Source organism: Mesocricetus auratus, unplaced genomic scaffold, assembly GCF_017639785.1.
Source record: "Mesocricetus auratus isolate SY011 unplaced genomic scaffold, BCM_Maur_2.0 Super-Scaffold_100004, whole genome shotgun sequence".
In the NCBI taxonomy this organism is placed as follows: domain Eukaryota; kingdom Metazoa; phylum Chordata; class Mammalia; order Rodentia; family Cricetidae; genus Mesocricetus; species Mesocricetus auratus.
Window position 1 is genome coordinate 21,761,275 of NW_024429189.1, and position 20,284 is coordinate 21,781,558.

Sequence of the window (20,284 nt, forward strand, 5' to 3'; positions counted from 1 at the left end):
CCGCTGGGGCTGGGCGGGGCGGGGCGAGGCGGGGCGGGGCGGGGCGGGGGGAACGCGCAGGCGCGGAGCCGGAGGCAGGGCAGGGGCCCTGGGAGGGCTGGTGGAGGGTGGCTGCCTCTCGCACGCTGGTGTCCAGGTTTGAGGTTGTTTCTGAGCCTAGAGTCACAATGCAAGTGTGTAACCATGCCCACCTCCAGCCCTACACACGCTTCCAAAAGTCCCAGGTTTGGGCCCCGACGACGGTAAGCTTTAAGTCTCTGTTGAGCCTGTTACCCCTTGACGGTAGCTGAAGTCGTTTGTTTTTGTTTTTTGGGACATCGTTGTAGTTTTTTCTTACCTCTGTCTTTGCACCTTGGCGCTCCCTCCACTCTCAAGCCATTCTTAGTTAGAAAAGGTCTCGAGTCTCCCCGGTTTTAGTGGTCACAAAAGTTGTCTGTGCTGAGCGGTCGAGTCCCAAAACACTGTAGGCAGACACTCACTGTTCTCTAAGGTCCCGAATGTGCTTTCCTCTCATCCAAGAGTCACCTTTCTGCTACACAGATGGCCAAAGGTTCTCTGTGCTCTTCTCTCTTCTCGTCTACAGTTTTGACCAGTTGGGCCTCTGGGTACGCGAGTGTCCAGCCCTGCCTCCGCTGCAGGACAAGTGGTTGAAAACTAAAATATAAGTAATCGTTGGTGAACCTGATCAGGAGAGTTCTTGTTCGTGTTTCTGTTTTGTTGTCGTCTACTTCTCTTAGATCTCTGGATCTCAGTATTCCTGATGTAGAAGTGTCGGTTTCATCTCTGATAGTCTTGACTCCTGTGAAAGGAGTAGGTAGGGAAGAAGAGTGGTTGTTTACTTCTTCCACAAAAAAATGGACAAAAGGCAGACGCAGCTTCATTTCTTTCTCGTCTCTCTAACTTTGATTTTTAAAAAGGAAGAGGGAAAGAAGAAAGGTGGGAGACTTGTGAAAGGCACTTGGAGCTGTTTCCGGTTACCACCTCATCCACAACAGCCACGGGAAATGAAGCCCTGGACCCTTTCTTTCTCCTGACTCCTCCTAACCACATGCTGTCTTATCTCAGTATATGGAAAAGGGAGTTCTTCGCCTTCTTTGTGGGCTTGTGTCTAAATGCCCATCTTCGAGACATATATGAAGGAGAATAAAATCATTAGACTACTTTGCACATTTAGAGTATTGTATCTGGATGAATTAAAAACTGTTTGCATCACTGAACTCTTTAGTACTTCCATTCTCGTCCAGTGCAGGCAACACTTTAGCAACTCTTGAGACATTTTTACAAATTCCCACACATCTTTGGCAACTTATTAATGTATGCCAAACCCATATTTACTTGTGAGGTTAAGGCTTCATGTTTTAGAACTCTGTTAAGGAAATGGTCTCTTAGACTATTTTCCAAGTGCCCCTCACAAAAAAAAAAAGGAGATGGATTTGATTAATAGAATCTTCGATAACTTTAATAGATAAAATACAAAATTGGTATTATAGATGTAACTGGGAATCTTTAATGAGGAATTTGTTTCTCCGAGACCCTATAAATATTTTATCAATTTTTAAAGTAATGAGCAAAATGCCATAAAAGACTTCTGCTTTAAGATATGAGGACCTAAAATGTCTGTTTTACCATTCTACTGTTAATGAGGAGAGCACTGGATACAAAACAAGAAACAACTCTTTTCAGATTGTGATCGGAACTAAAGAGAAACAGTGAGCTTTACCATTGCCCTGTGTTTCTGCCTTAGCAAAACCAATTCCCAGGTAACTCCAGAGGGAGTGGGCGGCCAAATACGAGTAGGATAGTCCCTTACCACAAAGACATGGTCTGTGTTGCCATAGTCAGGGAGACTGAAATTAGGGAAGTAGACTCACAGAGAAGGAAGAAAGAAAATCTACAGAAATTGGACTAGGAGACCATTGAGTCTAGGATGAAACCCTAGGTAGTTGACTAGTAACAATTTCTAGGGGAAAAACATACCTGGGTTGTGGCAAAATAATCCTAGATAATTGTTTCAAAAGCTTAGGAGTCATTAATGTAAAATGATCCCTTCAGTCAGAGAAAACTCATATGTAGGACTTTCAGTAGATGTCTGCATGAGGCATCTACTGAAATCTGTATGATTGGGTCCCCCCCCCAAAAAAAACAGGACCAGTCTAAAAGGAGCCTGTTGAGGATAAACTTTGGCCAAGTGAGCAACTGATTGTCAAAACAAGTTTGAATACAAGAAGTGGACATCACTAATGTTATTGTAATGTAAATCTAGTGGTCATGCAAGGAAGACATGATCCAAACACAGGGACTTTGAACAACTTGTAGTTAGTTATTGCTGGAAGGCAGTTAAACCACTATGCTGACCTGCATATTATATGAATATAAAGACAGAGATTTTGCTCTACAGCCCAGTGGAAATGTGCTAAAGACAACAAAGATAGTTCAGGCTTACACCCAGTGCAACAGCAAGAACTGTCGATTTCCAGTTGGGAACTTCTGATTGATGGGGTGGTCTTAAGTAGGCCCCTCCAATAGCAAAATTACTAATACAGCCAACACCCTGTATTTGCACACCACGCTGTGTGTTTCAGTTTACTATTTCGCTGGAGAGTATCTGATGTGTGTACTATTTTATTAAAATTACTTCAGAGAAAGGTGATACTGAGCTTATGGTTTTCTTAATTGTAGTTGGGTCTATTAATCTGTACTCTGCCTGCTTTTTCAGGAAGCTCACATGAATTAAATGTGATAAAGTTTGTGGAATAACTTGACTATAATACATGGCTGTATAACTCTAATTCTACTAACATTATGCATATTTCCCTTAAGCTTCTGGTACACTCCAATGAGATGAAAGTCAAATGCCAATCCTGTCATAGAGCACAGGCAACTGACTTTGGGGTGTGTGTGAAAAGTCCAGTCACAATCTGTATCCCAAACACAGGATTCCAGAGCTATCATTCTGGGAACTTCTGGCAGCTGCTACACTAACCATTAAGGGTGTCTTGAGAGCATTAGGGTTACCAAGTATATTTTCTGTATTCAGCCTTATTTCACACATTTATTCTAGTATATTCCACTTTCTACATGTGCGTGCAATTTAGGCATTATTTCCAATGCAACATTCTTTTGTGATAACTCATAGAATGTAGCAGAATAATCAGGAAATAGCCACTTCATTGAATCTATTTTTTTCTTTAAAAGGTAAACTTTAGATTTATTTTCCATTAAAAGCAACAGGAATATTCTTTATGATTTCTGGCATTTCCTCTATACATTTTCAGAATATAAATGAGAGGTAGGATGCTGGTTTCAGTGTTTTTTAAATTTATTATATAAAAGAAAAAATTAATGCAGTTTTTTGTACACATTTAAATTCCATAAAACAAATCCATAGAAATTAGGATACTGTATGCATGCACTCTGCATTTTCTTTGTTAAATGTCTTTGTTCACAAAAATAACACCACATTTTTTCTTTAAAGCCACTAAAGCAGAGGGAGAACAAAGCATGCAGCACATATACATTTGCATAGTGTATTTTACCTAGCATGCCTTGTAGAACGCTACGCATACCTATAGAACAAAATGAAAGGGACAAATTATTGAAATAAATAACCAAAGGAAAAGCAAAGTTATTTGACAAAGGCATTTTCCCACCACATCAGCAGAGACTTAGGAATAACCTGGGATAACAACAGCCTTCAGAATAGGGGGATTCTTTTTATATCATTTTGCTATAGTTATTTTTTAGTATGTTTCCTATTAATAATATTACTTTTTATTCCCTCCCACCTCTTTAAAATACAGCTAATGGCTTTTATGCTTCAAATAGTATCAAGTACAAAACAAAACAAAGAATCCCTACTTAATATTTTTCCATGGGGACATTTGACCAATATCTAACTTGAGGCTGGGAAAAACATAAACTTTCAGACATCCAAAGCCCAGAGGAGCCCATGAGCTCACCTGTGTGCCACTTGTTACCACAGGAGGAGAAACAACAAAAAAATAGTAACATAAGATGATTCTTAACACAAAGTGAATTCATAAATTTTAAGTAAGGGAATAAAATAAGTAAACACACAGCTTGAAGGCTATGAAATAAATTGCTGGAAAATATCAAGCAGCGAAGTTATAAAGATGAGAGATGAAGTAAATATGATAAGCACAGAACCAAATCCACATACTTCTAAAAACAGGACTGCCAGATTTAACAGTGGGTTTTGTTGTAAGTTTGTGCTATAACACATGTGCTTCTTTCTCCTCAATCTATTTTCATTTATTGGCAAAATATATAAATATAGTATAATTTTGTACTGTACAATATATATTTTTGCTACATTATTTTCTACTGCTAATGCAGAAATAACAACATAGATTTATTTTGGCAATAAAATGCTTTCGTTTTAATAACATCCCAGAAAATATTGTAAGGCATATGAAAAACAGTATGCAACAATAGAGCGTTAATGCCCCTGCATCTGTAATCCCCCTGTGCGTGCGGGATTCACACTGATCCTGGTGACGTGTGACGCGGCATGCAAGGAGGGCAAGAAAGGTCCCTGCATAAATACAGACGGGAGATCTAAGGGTTCACAATGTAACCCAAAATGCTAGAGACCTGCTGCTTTCAGCTCAGTTCCCACTTTACCTTCTCATAATTTCCAGATGAGGAAGAATCAGTGTATTCCCTAATCTATTTTAAATTCATTGGTGACATTTTCTCTCATCTCTCTGTGAACATTTTACATCTACCAAAAAGAAAGTTTCATGAAAAATTATAACTCCCCAAAGCTCAGCACTAGTCCCTCTTATTTATATGTATTTATGGCAAGTAGGAGCTACAGCCCTTAATTAAGATTATCTGATGAGATACTCTAATCTCCTTATAGTACACTCTCATTACATGTGGCATTTGATATTAAATTATCCACTAGTAGATGAAGACATTGCTATCAGAGGATGCTTTTCATTGGAGAAAGGTTCTTTTAACATGAGAAGAAACCATGAAGAGTAATTTTTTAATGTTGTAGCTATCTGCCCATATAAGCCAGTTTTACTAGTTTGATTAGCTAGATTGCTTAACTCAACAAGAAGTTATTCTTAATGTCCATCTAACAGCTCTTGCATTGACTGGTTTAATCATCATTATCATTAAAAGGAGAATTGTTGTTTGCCACATAGACACAGCTAGAGTAAGTAACCTAGTTAACAGTTACAGTGTTGACAGTGTTTCAAGATATAAGGGACTAATAAAACAGATTTTATTACATAATTCCTGTAAAGTTTTCACTTGTGGTTATTAAAGGATGAGTTTTATATAATTAAAAATGTAACATTGTTGTGAAAGACAAAGGCAAATATAAAGGAATAAAGGTTACATAAGCATTTATTTGAAACATTGAAATGAACTTTGTTCCAATTACATAAGAGTTCTAGACAATGCAGATGCATACCCAGTAATTGCCTACAGCATACCCTCGGTGCCCATACAAGTCAAGGATCAAACCACTCTGCGTTTAAACAGCAAGTCTCTGGATTTCTCTTCCTCAGACCTTGAGCTATAGGTGACACTTTTCACACAGAGGTAGTTCCTTTCAGTTTGCTTTGTTCCCTAGGATGGCTTCTTATTAAATTAAACTCACTTCATGATAAGCCATGAGTCAATTCCAAGAAAACCTTACTAATATGGAAGAAATGAAATCGTGGTTAGCGCATTTGAAAACCATGTAACATCTAAAGGGCAGGCATATTTAACACTTTTAAGCACTTAACTGCAGCAATGTTGGCAGAACAGACACTCTAGGACCAGGACTTTTCCCTTTAAAGACGACTGTTTTCTCTAGAGAAGAGGTAGTATATATATATCATTAGAGAGGGCAATTTGTATGGTGGTATTGTGTTCTTTTGTTGTTGTTTTTTAGCAAATATCAAAATAAAATTATATAAGAAAATATACAAGCTTGCAAATTAAGGTTGCCTAGAAAACATTCTTAACTGACATACTGTGTCTCTATATTTTGGGATATGTTCGTTTAAAGATCTGAAGATTGTGAGCTATCTTTTGCCACAATTTCCTTGTCTTCATTCCCTTTTTACTCCCCCCATTCTCTATTATGAAATGTAAGGCCCCCACACAAAAGACAAGTTCAAGTATGCAGGTATGAAAAGAGGTTAACATTCTAAAAATACATTTTGCAAACAACAATAATAGTTGGCGTAAGTAACACATTTTTTAAAAGCGGAACTAATAGTTGTCTCAATTCATTTCAGACTTTAAAATTCATTCCATTAAGAATGAAATGCAATGATTTATAAAGTCACACAATCGAGACTCTTTTTAGGAAAGATCATAAGTGTAATTGATAACAATCCAAATCTTCTCCCCATTAGAGCTATATACAGATGAGGGTGAGTCATCAGTCATTTACAAACACCACTACACGATGTTGTTAAGTGTTAGCATGAACAAGGCAACAGTGTTGATTATGATATTGGAGTGACTTTATAGCCTTGGAAATAAGCACAAGGACCCACAAATTGCATTTCTTCCTTTTCCAGGAGCACATTTCCACATTGTTGGACAAATCTGCATTATTACACATCATTAAAAAATCACAGAATTTTAACATGGACTATTCTATAAGTGAAAACAGCCTCAAACGATATAGAAATATTCCTCCTGCTTGTCATCATTTTCCATTTTGAGTGAAATGAATCAAACATAGTATTTGTGGAATATGTTTTTCCTAGAGGTTCCTGGTATGCTTGGCGGAAATAAAACTTTTGTTTAGTATATATCTAGATTTTAGACATTTATACAAGCAACTCAACCTTTAGAAAGAAAGAAGAGTCTATCTCTTCTTCATTTGGAAGAAAAAAACTTATTATAAGAGGAAGATGAAGGATATGTCAAAATAAAGAAAAATAGTAAATACATCCATCAAAAATACATATTTTACCCTTTCCAACATTATTAGCTTTTGAATAGAACTGCAAAGCAAAATAGGTATGGACTTTGAATGGCAAATAACAGATGACTTTTGTGCACAGAATAAATGGGCCTCCCTCTTTCCGCATAACATGGAAGAGCAAAAGGGGAAAAAGAGAAAAGCTAGAGAGGCTTGAAAAACAAGTGACTCTTCAAAGTTGAAAGAAACGGTCCCCCTGTTGACTAGGAAATATGTATAATACTGTTACAGCTACCCGCCATAAAATATAAATATCTTAAAGTAGTTAAATGACCAAATTGCTAATGCTACTGCAGAAAAAGCTGAACAGCAGTCTATTCTAAATTTATACACCCCACTGCACTCTCTGCAATTGAATGCTTTAATGCGCACAAACAAGAAACCAGGAAAGCAGACAGGAAAATGTTTGGCTAATGTTTTGTTTCTCATGCAAATATGTGCTATACATGTAATAAATATAGTTTGTTTGCTGGAAAATGCTCTTCTGTGCTCTAGCAAAGTATTCAATAATGGAAGATTATATGGTTATTAAAGAGCCCAATGAATAAAGCTCTCTTAAATGTCTTAACAGAAAATTCTGTAAGCTTCGCTAGATGACAAAGAGCTTCACAAGCCAGTATTATATGTCAGCTTGTCCATTTTACTGAGCCCATGTTTAAATGTATCAAATGTTTGAGATGACTTACAAAATTTCAGGCAGCCTCATTATCGGGTAAGCAGGTTCATAACGGTTGCACATACAGTCGAGACAAAGGGAGGGAGGGAGGGACATGAGGTTGATGGGCTTCAAGATAGGAAAAACTGATCAAGAATATGAAACTTTTCCCTAGATTAGGAAACTAATGAATTGGTACATAGTTTTGAGGGCCCAGGTCTTGACATTTTGGAGAAAAATAACGATATAAAATTAATTATCCTTGTTTTCAAAAATTGACTTCAAGGCATTTATTAGTAGAAAGAGACCATTATGTCTAGCTCCAACTGGGGTTTTAGAAAACACATGCATTGTGTCATTTTAGAAACAAGTCTTTTTATAAAGACACGTGTTTCTTGTATAAAAGTCAATTTCAATCATTTCTTGGATTAAAGTCCTTTTTACTCTTTAGGAGATGGGTCACCAGTCCCATCTAAAGACTGTCCACTAGCAATGAAACACAGCAGTCTCCAAACTCTGGAAGGCCCTGCATTACAAGTGCCTCACTCTGTCGGGTTTTTTTTCCTGCAAGAATTTAATATAGTGTTTTAACTTTTCCCAATTAGATTTTCTTGTGAAAACATAACTTTCAGTACCTAATTGTATTATGTCCATGAAAAGCAAACAGAAAGTTGTTAGTTTGATTAAAAACTGTGGTGTAGTGCTACAACCTTCTCTGTATTCAAAGAGAGACTGGGTGAAGTTAGGGAGAGACACCAGCTGTGCTAGTGGAACTCCTGAGCCAGTGTTGGTGAGCAGTGGGATGGATGGCTTCCCATCTGGAGCCCATTACCTTTGTACCCAAAATGTCTGGCCTCATCTCTGCTCTCTGACTGCAGATCTCCAGATGTGTGTAGTTGTACGCAGACTGACAACAGAAGGAACGACACCTCATTTTCTATTTCCTATAACAAGCCATGCTTCAGTTCTCTTGATCATTCTCATTGGTGATAAGCTCCTTTCCCCCTTTATTTTGTCAGCTTCGAACTGGCTAACAGTACTGACTGAACAAAAAGCAAAGTACTTGGAGTACAACAGCTGTGTCAGGAAAAATAAAAATATTAAAATCTGAGGCGATTATAGAATTTCTACATTAGAATTTCTGAGATTTGGGGGCACTATCAATACATTTGGTAAGTTTGGAAGGTCATCCTGGCAACATTAACATATTATTAAAATGTTTATACATTCCAAATTGAAGTGTAAATTTACCTTCCAGCAAATAAATAGCACAACTGGTTTTGGGTTTCTATTGGTAATTTGATTTTCTTATTGGGTTTTTTTTCTGATTTTTCAATTGATTTCAACATGCTCAAGTAGACTTTCCAGTCAATTCACCCAAATTCCAACAGGAATTGGTTTATAAATTGGTTCCAACTGGAACTGGTCATTTGGAATTTCCTACATGGGAAATTATTTTATATGTGCCTTGATAAGTACCCTGAATTACAAATTGATGTGTCTAAAATCTATGAAGAAAACAAAAGGTACTGTTATCATGTAAATGTAGCACTTAAAAATACCTATATGATTGGGCATCTAATACCCATCTAGACTCAAGGGCATTATGTACTTCTACTTAATTCTTGCCCCTTAGATCAAATGACAAAAGCCCACCTGCACAGCAGATACTGTGCTACACTTGCCAAGTTACGATGATGGGTTTATCCTAGCAGTGCTATGGCAAATTGTCAACAGAGGAGTATTTTTGTTTGTTTGTTTCGGCAGCCTCAAAGCCTATGTCGGGAGTCATGGCTGTATCCCCCAGGTGAGCCTCGGTTCCTATGGGGTTTGTAAGTGTCCTGGTATGTGTCAGGGTAATCTTCTTCCACCAGAGGGTAGTGATCTCGGCTGTGCTGCGAGCTGGAAGACAATCGGTTCCTACTCTTACGAGCCCTCTCATTGTGGTAATTTTCATCAGAGGTCATTAGGCTTCGTCTTTCAATGGGAGAGTTCTCTGCAGAATGGTTGCTGTGCCTCATCCGCTGACTCTAAAAATATCAGACAGTTCACTGGTTAGATAAGGTCTGTTTCATTCACCTAAACATGTTAATGCATGTGCAGTAACAAGGTCTGTAAAACAGAAGGTAAATATCTGACCTAATAAAGCATTTTCATACATAAATGTTCTGCTTGGAGTACCTGGTCATTCTTTTTGGAATACACCATATGCTTTATTACTGATAGTTTATGACTGTGAGAATACGATGCTGCCTATTGAAGGAAACATGACAGTGCTCCCTATTGAAACACAGAACTGAATGTTGACTCTTAAATGGAACTTACTCTATTTAGATAGGCCTCATATTCTATCCTTCTATTGCAGAAAAAAATGGGGGTTATTTTATTATTGGGAAGTAAAGTTTAGAATAAGATGTATTATTTGATTTTTTTCATGAGTAAATAAAACTCTTTCCTTCTTAAAGTCACATACTATACTTAACTTCATCTTGCTCTAGATTGATGTTTCTTATAGCTTAAATAAGTAATGAAATTACTATCCACACTATCCATTAAATAATGCATTTGCTTCTGTATCTGACATGGATGTGAAACTTTCATTAGTAGTCTTTCTAAACAAATACACAGTATTGTGGAGCCAGCTAATTCAGGCCTTTATATACTCTTGCTTTCTTAACTGAGGTCTGCAAAAATAATCTTCAAATGTAAACCAAATTCTTTTAATATTATTAACTGAAATTAACATCTTGAGGCAGTTATTTGATGTCCCAGGATATGTTATCTGACTTTTTTTTCTCTCATTTTAGGAGCCCCTGTCTGTGTGTCTACCAGCTTAGGTAGGCGACATTGATTACAGGCAGGAATCTGATACAACCAAGGGTCCAGGTACATGAGCTTCACATAGAAGGGGACTTATTCAGTGGGTCAGAGATCATGCTGTCAAATACCAGTGGTTACTCAGAGAAGTAGGCCGTAGGATAAACGGCACCACATTAACTCATTAATGATGCTGGGATAGCTGCTCTAGGTGGACAGTCATAGGGTTATGTGTTATATAAACAAAGTTCAACATTAGATCCCCCAGCACTACACAGTTTACTGGATCATTCATTCATTCCCTTCATTGTCATTCAGAGCCAGCCAAAGCCAATGGGAATGTTACTCTCAGACAGACACACAGGACGGAAAACAAGGCAAGAAATAGCTCTAGTTCATGCAGACTTGCTGGACATTACCATCGTCCATTTTCCATATCATTTCTAGACTCAAAATAAATTCATTCATTTGGCAGATTTTCTGCTTACAAAGGTGTTGTCTGTACTAGAGTAATGTATTTATAATAACGTTTCAGAGAGTGCCACTTAGCTTAGAGTTAACTCTACAAAATCTTCAATTACGACTATCATTATAACCCATTAAAACAAAACCAGTCATGTTGCCAAGAGGCTCATTTGACTGCATGTTCTCAGCTTGGGGTTTGGATCCATTCCAGCTGCTTGATAAATGGTAAATAATAATTAAAGCAGAAAGGCAGGACTCGTTTTGTATCACAGTGCCTCTGGCGTGCAACATCTAGTTTTGACTGAAGCAGCAGAGCAGCAGAAGAGATGACCTTTCTTTGTGCTTGTCCCCAGAGTGCCTACACAGACCAAGGTGGGCCCCCAGATACCCCTGAGAACTCAGGGATTTGTCACCATTTCCAAATCTGCTCACTCATTCTGTTTGTACAAGGTGAGGGTCAGGTTCAGCAGCCTGTGGAACAAGAATAGTTAAAGGCAGACAAAAGGCCCGTCTATCCTGAAGTATCTTACTTAGCTGTCCTAGGTGCCATGCAGAAGTTGTGTGATCAGTTACACTGACTAGATAGTAAGTCTACCAGAGATTAACTCATCTAAGTAAAATCTATTATCAACTCATAGCAAAATTTTCCTGGAAGGGAAACTTGTAGAGAGGGCAGGCTTTGTCAGCGACAGCTCAAGATCAGCATAAGGTTTATGTTTTTTTTTCTCTAAACACAATTTAAGCTTTATTTTATAAGTATAAATATTTTGCTTGCATGTATGTCTATGTACCACATGGGTGCCAGGTGTCCATTGAGGTCTGATCCCCTGGAACTGGAGTTACAGATGGCTGTGAGCCACCATGTGGGAGCTGGGAACTGAACCAGGGTCCTTTGCTAGGGCAGAAAGCATTCTTAATTGCTAAGCCGTCTGTCTAGCCCCCAGTGTTTTAAAAATACTTTGTCCTTTTCTCATGCTTCCTCAAATTAAGAACAATCAGAGTCTTCATCTTAATTATCTATTGTATCCTAGAAATAAGGTTGCAAAAGTTATAAGGCAAACAAACAAACACGCAGTACCTGTAATCCAGAGATTGCTGTGGGATATGGTGAAAGGGCTGTGGAGCCCACGTTCCGCCCCAGCAGTGGGGTCATGGGGGTGCTACTGCTTGTGTGGGTGGCACGCCAGTATGCCTCCAAGTACTCGCCCAGATGTTCACATGCGTCCTCAAGCTGGTTCTCATCTAATATAACATCAAACATTTCCTGCAGATTATAAGAAAATCCATCATATTTCCTCTGTAGATTTTACTGAAAAGTCCACTTAAGGCATATATTAAATATTTGGATCTTGCGGTAGTTTGAAGTAAATGGCCCCATAATCTCAGGGAGAGGCACTGTTAGGAGGTGTGGCTTTGCTGAAGTGGGTATGGCCTTGTTGGAGGAAGTGTGTCACTGTGGGCAGGTGGGCTTTGAGGTTTCCTGTGCTCAGGATACCACTTCCTGTGGCCTGCATGTCTGCTCCCACACTACCATGCTCCCCACTATGAGGATAATGGACTGAACCTCTGAAACTGTAAGCGAGTCACCCTAATTGAATGTTTTCCTTGTAAGAGTTGCTGTGGTCATAGTGTCTCTTCACAGCATGGAAGCTCTAAGACAGATCTTTCCTGATTTAAAGAGAGAAAGATGAGGCAAACATGACAGAACTGAGGAGCGTGAAAACATGCACATATTCACATTTTTGTTCATATATTCCTGTGCAGCTGAGTTCCACCAATTTCAAAATACAAAAGAAACAAGTTAATGATGATGCCAAAAAAGAGAGCTCTGAAAATGACTGGAGCCATGACCATGCCCTTGAAATGAATATTACCACAGTAACTGTGTTGAAGGTAATAGCAAATACATAGTTCATTTTCAGGATGCTCATGAAAATGATTTTATATATCTCATGAAAAACAATAAGGAAAGAAAGTTTGGCACCGATACTAGAGAACATACACCCACGATGTCTGCTACTATTAGATTGTTTTGTGAAATAGTTAAGAACAGGATAATTTAACTGGGGAAAGAAGCAGTTGATGGCCACATTTATGTCAGTAAGAACTTTGCTAAACATTTACTTAAGAATGAAAAGCAATTTTTGTTCCCCCAAATGGTAGAATGGTTCTCCTACTGTGGCATGGTGACTGGGAGTAAACTGAGGATATGCCCATCAGACGCAGAAGACCTTGGTGCCTCACCAAGAGAATGCATTCTAGAGTGAAGAATGAGCACACCCTGGAGAAGCAGAGGATGGTAGTGAATCTTCCTTCTCCCATCACCTTCACCACATCCCCATTTTTATGAGTTCATTTTACCAAAATAAGAACTTCCAGTAATAAGCCGAATGCATAGTTACTGCTACCAGCATTGACATTGCTGGGTAAAGATTAGTGGCAACAAGAAAACATGGTGTTGGTGATGTCCCAGCTGATTCATTCTGCTCCATACTTAGAACAAAGGATTCTTGTAGCTGTCGTCACTGTGAACTATTTCGTCTCCAGCGTTTACTATTTGTTTAGTTTTGATGCTGAGGGTTGAACCCATGAACTCAGGAAAGCTAAACACATACTCTCCCACTGAGCTGATCCCCCCCAGCATACTATTAAATGCCGATCAAATCACCCTTTACTGACAGGTTTGTACCTAACTGGACAGGAATTGCAAACCCTTATCATAGAACCCTGAAGCTAGTGGCTTCAATCCACACTGCCTCATTTGAGAAGACTCAACCAGGTCAACTTACATAGAAAAATGCTTCCCTTGAACACGTATCAATAGAATTTTCAATGCACATTTCATTCATTTGTGCAATATTTACTCAGCACTTATTTTGTTCCAGTATGTGTCTAACCTTACCCTGTGCTTAAGAGTCATGCCCACCATCTGGTGGGAGAGACAAGCCTTAAAGTGTCCAAACCCTTAATAGTCCATGTCATACCGAGACTGGTTCAGAACTATGCAGAGACTAAGCAAGTTAAGTTTGGAGCTGTGGCTTACAGTTCTCTATTTACACAGAGGTCTAGAGAGACTTGATGAACTTATTAGGAAGGGGAAATGATGAGTAAAATAATTCTGTATGGAGAGGAAAGAAGATAAAACAGGTAAGGAAGACTATGGCCCACAAGACACAGAACACCTAGTATCTAGAGCTTTGGTTGCCAGAAACTCTCACTGAAAATGTCACTTCCCACTAAGTAAACCAAAGAACTTCTGTCTCTTGTCTGCAAATACCTCCTCTCCTGGTTAGCACAAACTTCAGCAAGTCACAAGATGAGACCTGAGACACTCAGAGACAGTGTTTCTCTTCCTTCCTTCCATCCTTCCTTCCTTCCTTCCTCCCTCCCTTCCTCCCTCCCTCTCTCCCCTCCTTCTTTTTTTGTTTTTTTTTGGTTTGGTTTGGTTTATGTGTTTTGTTTTGTTTTGTTGAGACAGGGTTTCTCTGTGTAGCTTTGAAGCCTGTCCTGGAACTAGCTCTTATAGTTCAGGCTTGTCTCAAAATCACAGAGATCCCCCTGCCTCTGCCTCTCTGCCTCTCTGCCTCTCTGCCTCTCTGCCCCTCTCTGCTTCTACGTCCCAAGCGCTGAGATTAAAGGCATTCACCATCACCGCCTGGCCCAGGGACAGTGTTTCTGCAGTGCTGACTGGAGCAGAACAAGAACAACTACAGCCCCAGAGCACCACAGGCTGACTATACGGATAGAACTGGAAAGAGGACATGGGCAGTGCTCACTGAAGGGACCCTCCCAGCTCTAGCCAGTTCCATTGGTTCACGTGTGCTGTGACTTAGAACCTGTTCCTCCTATGGTTGTTGATAGCCACTGTACAAATTTGATTGCATAGGTCCAATCATTAGTATGGGCTTGTTTATTCCCAACAAGACATTAAAGGTCCTTTCTTGGACTAGAAGGATTCTAACAATGTGCTGGTGCTCTCTGTCTCTGTCTCTGTCTCTGTCTCTGTCTCTGTCTCTCTCTCTCTCTGTGTGTGTGTGTGTGTGTGTGTGTTGCTATGCCAAGAACTCAGGGTCACCCACATATTGATCAAATGTTCTTGACTATCTTGAGCTGCATCCCAACACAAATAGTTTTTGACAAAGGTGATAGGAATGTAATAGTGAAAAAAAGACAGTCTCTTCCATAAATAGTTGACAAAACTGGATTTGCCTGTGCAGAAGAATAAATGATCCTTTTCTCTCACCGTACAAGACACCTAATTCAAAATGGATCAAAGATCTAACTAACTCTTAAGCCTGAAGCAATGAAATGAATAAATGAAAATGGGAAATTATTTAAGACATTAGTAGGCAAGAACAAAAATATATAGTAATCTAAATACACAGGCAACAAAAGTCAAAATAGACAAATGGATTCATATCAAAATAAGAAATGCCAGCACAACAAAAAAGACAACAGGATTAAGAGACAACCTACAGGTGAGAGACAATGCCTTCAAGGAACACTGCACACTGACATTCAGAATACAGAAGGAACTAAAAAACGTTGAATGTCAAAAACACTAAGCAATCTAATTCTAAAGCAGATTAAAGAACTACACAGATACTTTTAAAAATGAGACCTACAAATGGCCAACAATCACGTGACAAAAGCTCACTTTCACTAAATAGAAGTACAAATCAAACTACAGTGAGTATGGTGTGTTGGCTCAAGCCTGTAATCCCAGCACACACAAAATTAAGGCAGAAGAATCAGGAGTTCGAAGTCAGCCAGGCAAATCCTAGGCCAGCTTAGGTAACAGAATGAGACCTTGTCTACAAACAAACAAAACAAGGGCTGGAGACACAGCTCTGCACTAAAGTATTTGCTTGGAATTTTCTAGGCTTAGGTTTGATTCTTAATAACAACAAAAACTAACCACTCTTAAAAATACCATCTCACTCCAATTAGAATGGTTATTATCAAAATATAAGAAATAATGGGAACTCTTACATATGCTTGAGAATGGGCAGTAGAAAACTAAGTAGAAGTATCAAATGATCTGAGTTGATGTATTTATATCTAAAAGGGACTTGCACCCTCCAACATCATTGCAATGCTATTCATAATGGCCAAAATATAGAACCAAGCTAGATGCCCTATAATAAATATATGGGTAAAGAAAATGCAGTACAATTACATAATGGGATACTATTCAGATGTGAAGAAGACGGGATAACTAGAGAAGGTGTGTTGGGCAAAAGAATGCAGATGCAGCAAGACACACCTTCTCATTTATGTGTGGAAGCCAGGAAGTCAACCTTGTAGATGGTGGGAACAGGGGGACGGAAAGTTCTGGGGGAAAAGAGACAAATTGAAAGGGAGTTTTAGGACCAGGCAAGGATGATGAGAGAATTGGGGGGGGGGATTCCAGGTTGCAGAAGGGTGGCTGAATGTGTGCAGTGCACAGCATATTGATGAATAGAGTGAACCTCATTAATCGATACAATTAGTGTTTGATAAATAAAATAAAAATAATTTAAAAGGTAAAGCTCAAACCAGACTGCAAGGTGCTGAGTAAGGTGTGTATGTATGTACTTGGCTGTTCCTCATTACCCTGTTAATATGGAAACCGCAATCAACACACAGTTAATTACAAGAAATTTTAGTAAAGTGCTTCCCTTTGCCAATAGGTAGACTTTGTACACATCAGCACAGGCTGTTTGCTTAAGCCTGATCGGTTCTTGAAAACTGCTTTTTTATTGCTAAACAGTGGCTATATGGTATAAAGGATCGTTTGAAACTGCTCCTAGGCTTTCCAAAGCAAAGTGAAAGCAAATTTCACCTTCTGAATGACACTGACTTGCATGCGTACTTACTTCCAACTGGGAAGAATCTCACAGACTAAGTGTGGTGACATTTTTTTTCTACCTGTTTAGGAAATAATACAACTGAATAGAGCAACATACTAGAAAGACAGCAGGAGGGGAATTTTTTTAAAGTATACAAACTCAAAGAGAAATTCAAATGAAACAACTCAATGGATTCTGCAAACCAGCTTTCCCACATTTCAAAATGATTATAAAAGGCATGTCTAATCAGCTGCTTCCCATGCAATTCAGGAAGCCCTTAGCATGGAAAGAGACAGAAAACCATTCAATCAGCAATGCCCCAGTCAATGAACAGTATGTTCCTCTGCTATCATGCCTGTAGTGACCGCCCATGGTTAAAAGGAACAGACCAGGTTCCAGAGAGCTACCGGGATGAACACCTCCAGCATCCCAGGGTGGAGCCCTTTCTGCAGCTGAGGCATGCGGGATCAATGCTGCTAAAGAAAACAGATACCAAGTGAACAGAAGAGTGGAAGCCTCAGGAATGGGTGCAGAGGAGCTGTTTTCTGCATACACATTTTCAGAAATACTGAGGACAGAAGCCCAGGGATTCCTGGGTGGTGGAAACAGGCCTGCCATACACTCAGAGCTCTGCAAAAAGCCAGGCTGGGAGGGACAGGAACCTGTAAAAGGTTTTGATGCTTAAAAGAATACTGAGTGCTTCCCCCCCTCCCTTGTTAAGGAGTTTCATTGGGGACTGAGCACCGCTGCCTGGACTGTCTGTGATAAAGCCAGAAAAGGAGCAAACTGAAATGAGTCACTCCAGGTTTTACAAAAGAAACAGCAGTGTTTGGGCCCTATATGATGAATGGAATAAGTTGCATTTGCTTATGTTCTTTTGGGAGGAAAAGCATACAGGGAATGACTGATAAGTTTTCCTTAATGACTACAAAATACAAACTACTTGCATATCTTGTCCAACATGTTTATCCAGGGAATCATAACTTGCTATTTTTAATGCAAAGCTTAAAAACCCTAGAAACTAATTATAGAGTACATTTTACCTCCCTTTAATCTTAAATGTAATTCTTCACTTTGTGAGTGTTTTTGCCTGCATGTATGCATACTTGGTGCCCAAGGAGATTAAAAGAGGCCATCAGATCCCCTGGAACTAGAGTTACAGATGGTTGTGAGCTCCCACATTGGGTCTGGGAGTCAAACCCAGGCCCAATAGAAGAGTACCCAGTGCTCTTACCTGATAAGCCATTTCTCCAGCCTTTTGAGCCAGGCAGTGGTGGTGCATGCCTTTAATCCCAGCACTCAGGAGGCAGAGGCAGACAGATCCCTGTGAGTTTGAGGCCAGCCTGATCTACAAAGTGAGTTCCAGGACAGCTCAGACTGTTACACAGAGAAACCTTGTCTCAAAATAACAACAAAATGGTCTATTACTGGGTTTTCACTACACAGATCATATGTGTGCAAACTCCATGGCTTATATTTTGCTTTCATTTATTTGCTGTGTATAGATACAGCCTCATCTTTTCTATTTCTAGGAGGGAGTAGTCAATACTATGGATCTGTACACCTCCATTTCTTGGCAACTGCAATACAGAGAGCCCCCAAAGGCACCACCATTTAAGAAGAATGACCAACAAATGCTACTCAATAAAGCAACATGGCTGGCTAGCTCGACACATAATATTAATTACACAATAGCCAACCAGGAAATGTTACTTTCCCATCAAAATTGCATTCTCTGTATTATTGAAGTCTCTATGGTCTTAAGTACTCAACTCACTGCTCAACCACTGATTGAAAACTAGAGTCCTCATTTAAGCATGTTGTTTAAAGATCCAGGAGATCTTGTGTGAATAAAATAAAGCCAATCAATAATGACAGACTCTGGCCTGAGCTCTGCTTTAACATGACAAACAAAAAAAAGGCAATCAGCTCTTGCCACTAACTGGTGGAGCTGACACAAAGGTGAGAATATCGGGACAAGAGAAGCTAGGAAACAAGGAGGACCCTAAGAGAGACACACATGGTCCCCCAGAGAAGGGGAAAGGGACAAGAGCTCCTGAGCTAATTGGGAACATGGGGGGAGGGGAGAGAGAGTTAGGAGAAAGAGAAGGGGAGAAGAGGAAGGGAGAGGAGAAAATGGGGGAGCAGGAAGGTTGAGTCCAGGGAAGAATAGAGGAGAGCAGGATGTGGAATACCATAGAGGGAGCCATTATAGGTTTAAGGAGAAACCTATAATCTGACTCTAGGGAAATGTCCAGAGATCTACAAGGATGACCCCAACTAACAATCTAAGCAATAGTGTAGAGGTTACCTTAAATGCCCTTCCCGATAATGAGATTGATGACTACCTAGAGCCTTCATCCAGCAGCTGATGGAATTAGAAGCAGATACCCACAGCTAAACACTGAACTGAACTCCTGGAATCCAGTTGCAGAAAGGGAGGAGTGATGAGCAAAGGGGTCAAGACCAGGCTGGTAAAACCCACAGAGACAGCTGACCTGAACAAGGACCCCAGACTGATAGCTGGGAAACCAGCATAGGACTGACCCAGACCCCCTGAACATGGGCGTCAGTGAGGAGGCCTCGGCAATCTATGGGGCCTCTGGTAGTAGATCTGTATTTATCCCTAGCCTACAAATGGACTTTGGGAGCCTATTCCATATAGAGGGATACTTTCTCAGCCTAGACACATGGCCTAGGCCCTGCTCCAAATGATATGACAGACATTGAAGATCCCCCATGGAAGGCCTCACCCTCCCTGGGGAGCAGAAAGAGGATAGGATAAGGGGTTAGTTGGGGGCAGGGGAGGAGGGGAGGGAGAGGGAACTAGGATTGACATGTAAAACAATCTTGTTTCTAATTTAAATTTTAAAAATGGAAAAAATAATATAGGAACATTGATTCCTTATAGCTCATCTCCTATTTATGACATTCATTATGAATCCCAATATATTTTCCTCCCCATGTCTTTTTATGCGGCTCACTATTATTCTTCAAAGACTGTAACCACACCAAAAGATACTCAGTTTTTTTGTTATGTTCATGTTAATTGTATGTGTTATAGCATAGCATAGTGGAAGGAACCATTTCCACTACACTATGTCCAGGTTGGTTGCTTAAAATCTCTAGAAATGTGTATACTGAAATTGAACCATGGGAGGTCTTGTTTTATGGGAAGATGTAGAACAGATTACTCTGTTTTTAAAAAGCAATGTTAAAAATTAAATGGGAGCCATCCCAGGACTTTATAATAATGAATGCAGCAATGGGGAGATATGTCAAATAGATGGGTGACTCTGTGAGAGTCTCAATAATTTAAATATTGCTAGAACTGGGCAGTGGAAAATTCCCCTCAGAATGTGTATGCATGGTAGAATGACTTGGAGTCCATTCAGCAATGTGAAATAAAGGATAGAAGAGAACCACTGTGGGTCTCAAAATGTTGGAGGTTTGCAAGCAAGCCTTTGCTGAGAGGATGAGCTCACCTCTCATAGAAAGAGTGGTCAGTGTCAATTTACACACACAAAAAGCCATTACGCAGCTCAGAGAGCC

At 39.5% G+C, this 20,284-nt stretch overlaps 1 protein-coding gene and 1 long non-coding RNA gene across 6 annotated transcripts in view; one reads left to right on the forward strand and one right to left on the reverse strand.

The window, feature by feature from the left end:
* The first annotated feature begins 89 nt into the window (after positions 1 to 89).
* Positions 90 to 18,609, forward strand: LOC121140347. The gene is made up of 2 exons (XR_005877137.1): positions 90 to 242; positions 16,820 to 18,609. It is a non-coding gene; the product is annotated as an uncharacterized LOC121140347 (long non-coding RNA).
* Cacnb4 (calcium voltage-gated channel auxiliary subunit beta 4) overlaps positions 5,365 to 20,284 on the reverse strand; it is a 247,654-nt gene continuing 232,734 nt past the window's right edge. For all 5 annotated transcript variants that reach the window (XM_005068959.4, XM_005068960.4, XM_005068961.4 and 2 more), the window contains 2 exons: positions 11,980 to 12,165; positions 5,365 to 9,649 (listed from right to left, as the gene is read on the reverse strand). In XM_005068959.4, coding sequence (XP_005069016.1) covers positions 9,389 to 9,649; positions 11,980 to 12,165 — 447 coding nt within the window. In that variant the 3' untranslated portion in view covers positions 5,365 to 9,388. The remainder of the gene's footprint in view (positions 9,650 to 11,979; positions 12,166 to 20,284) is intronic.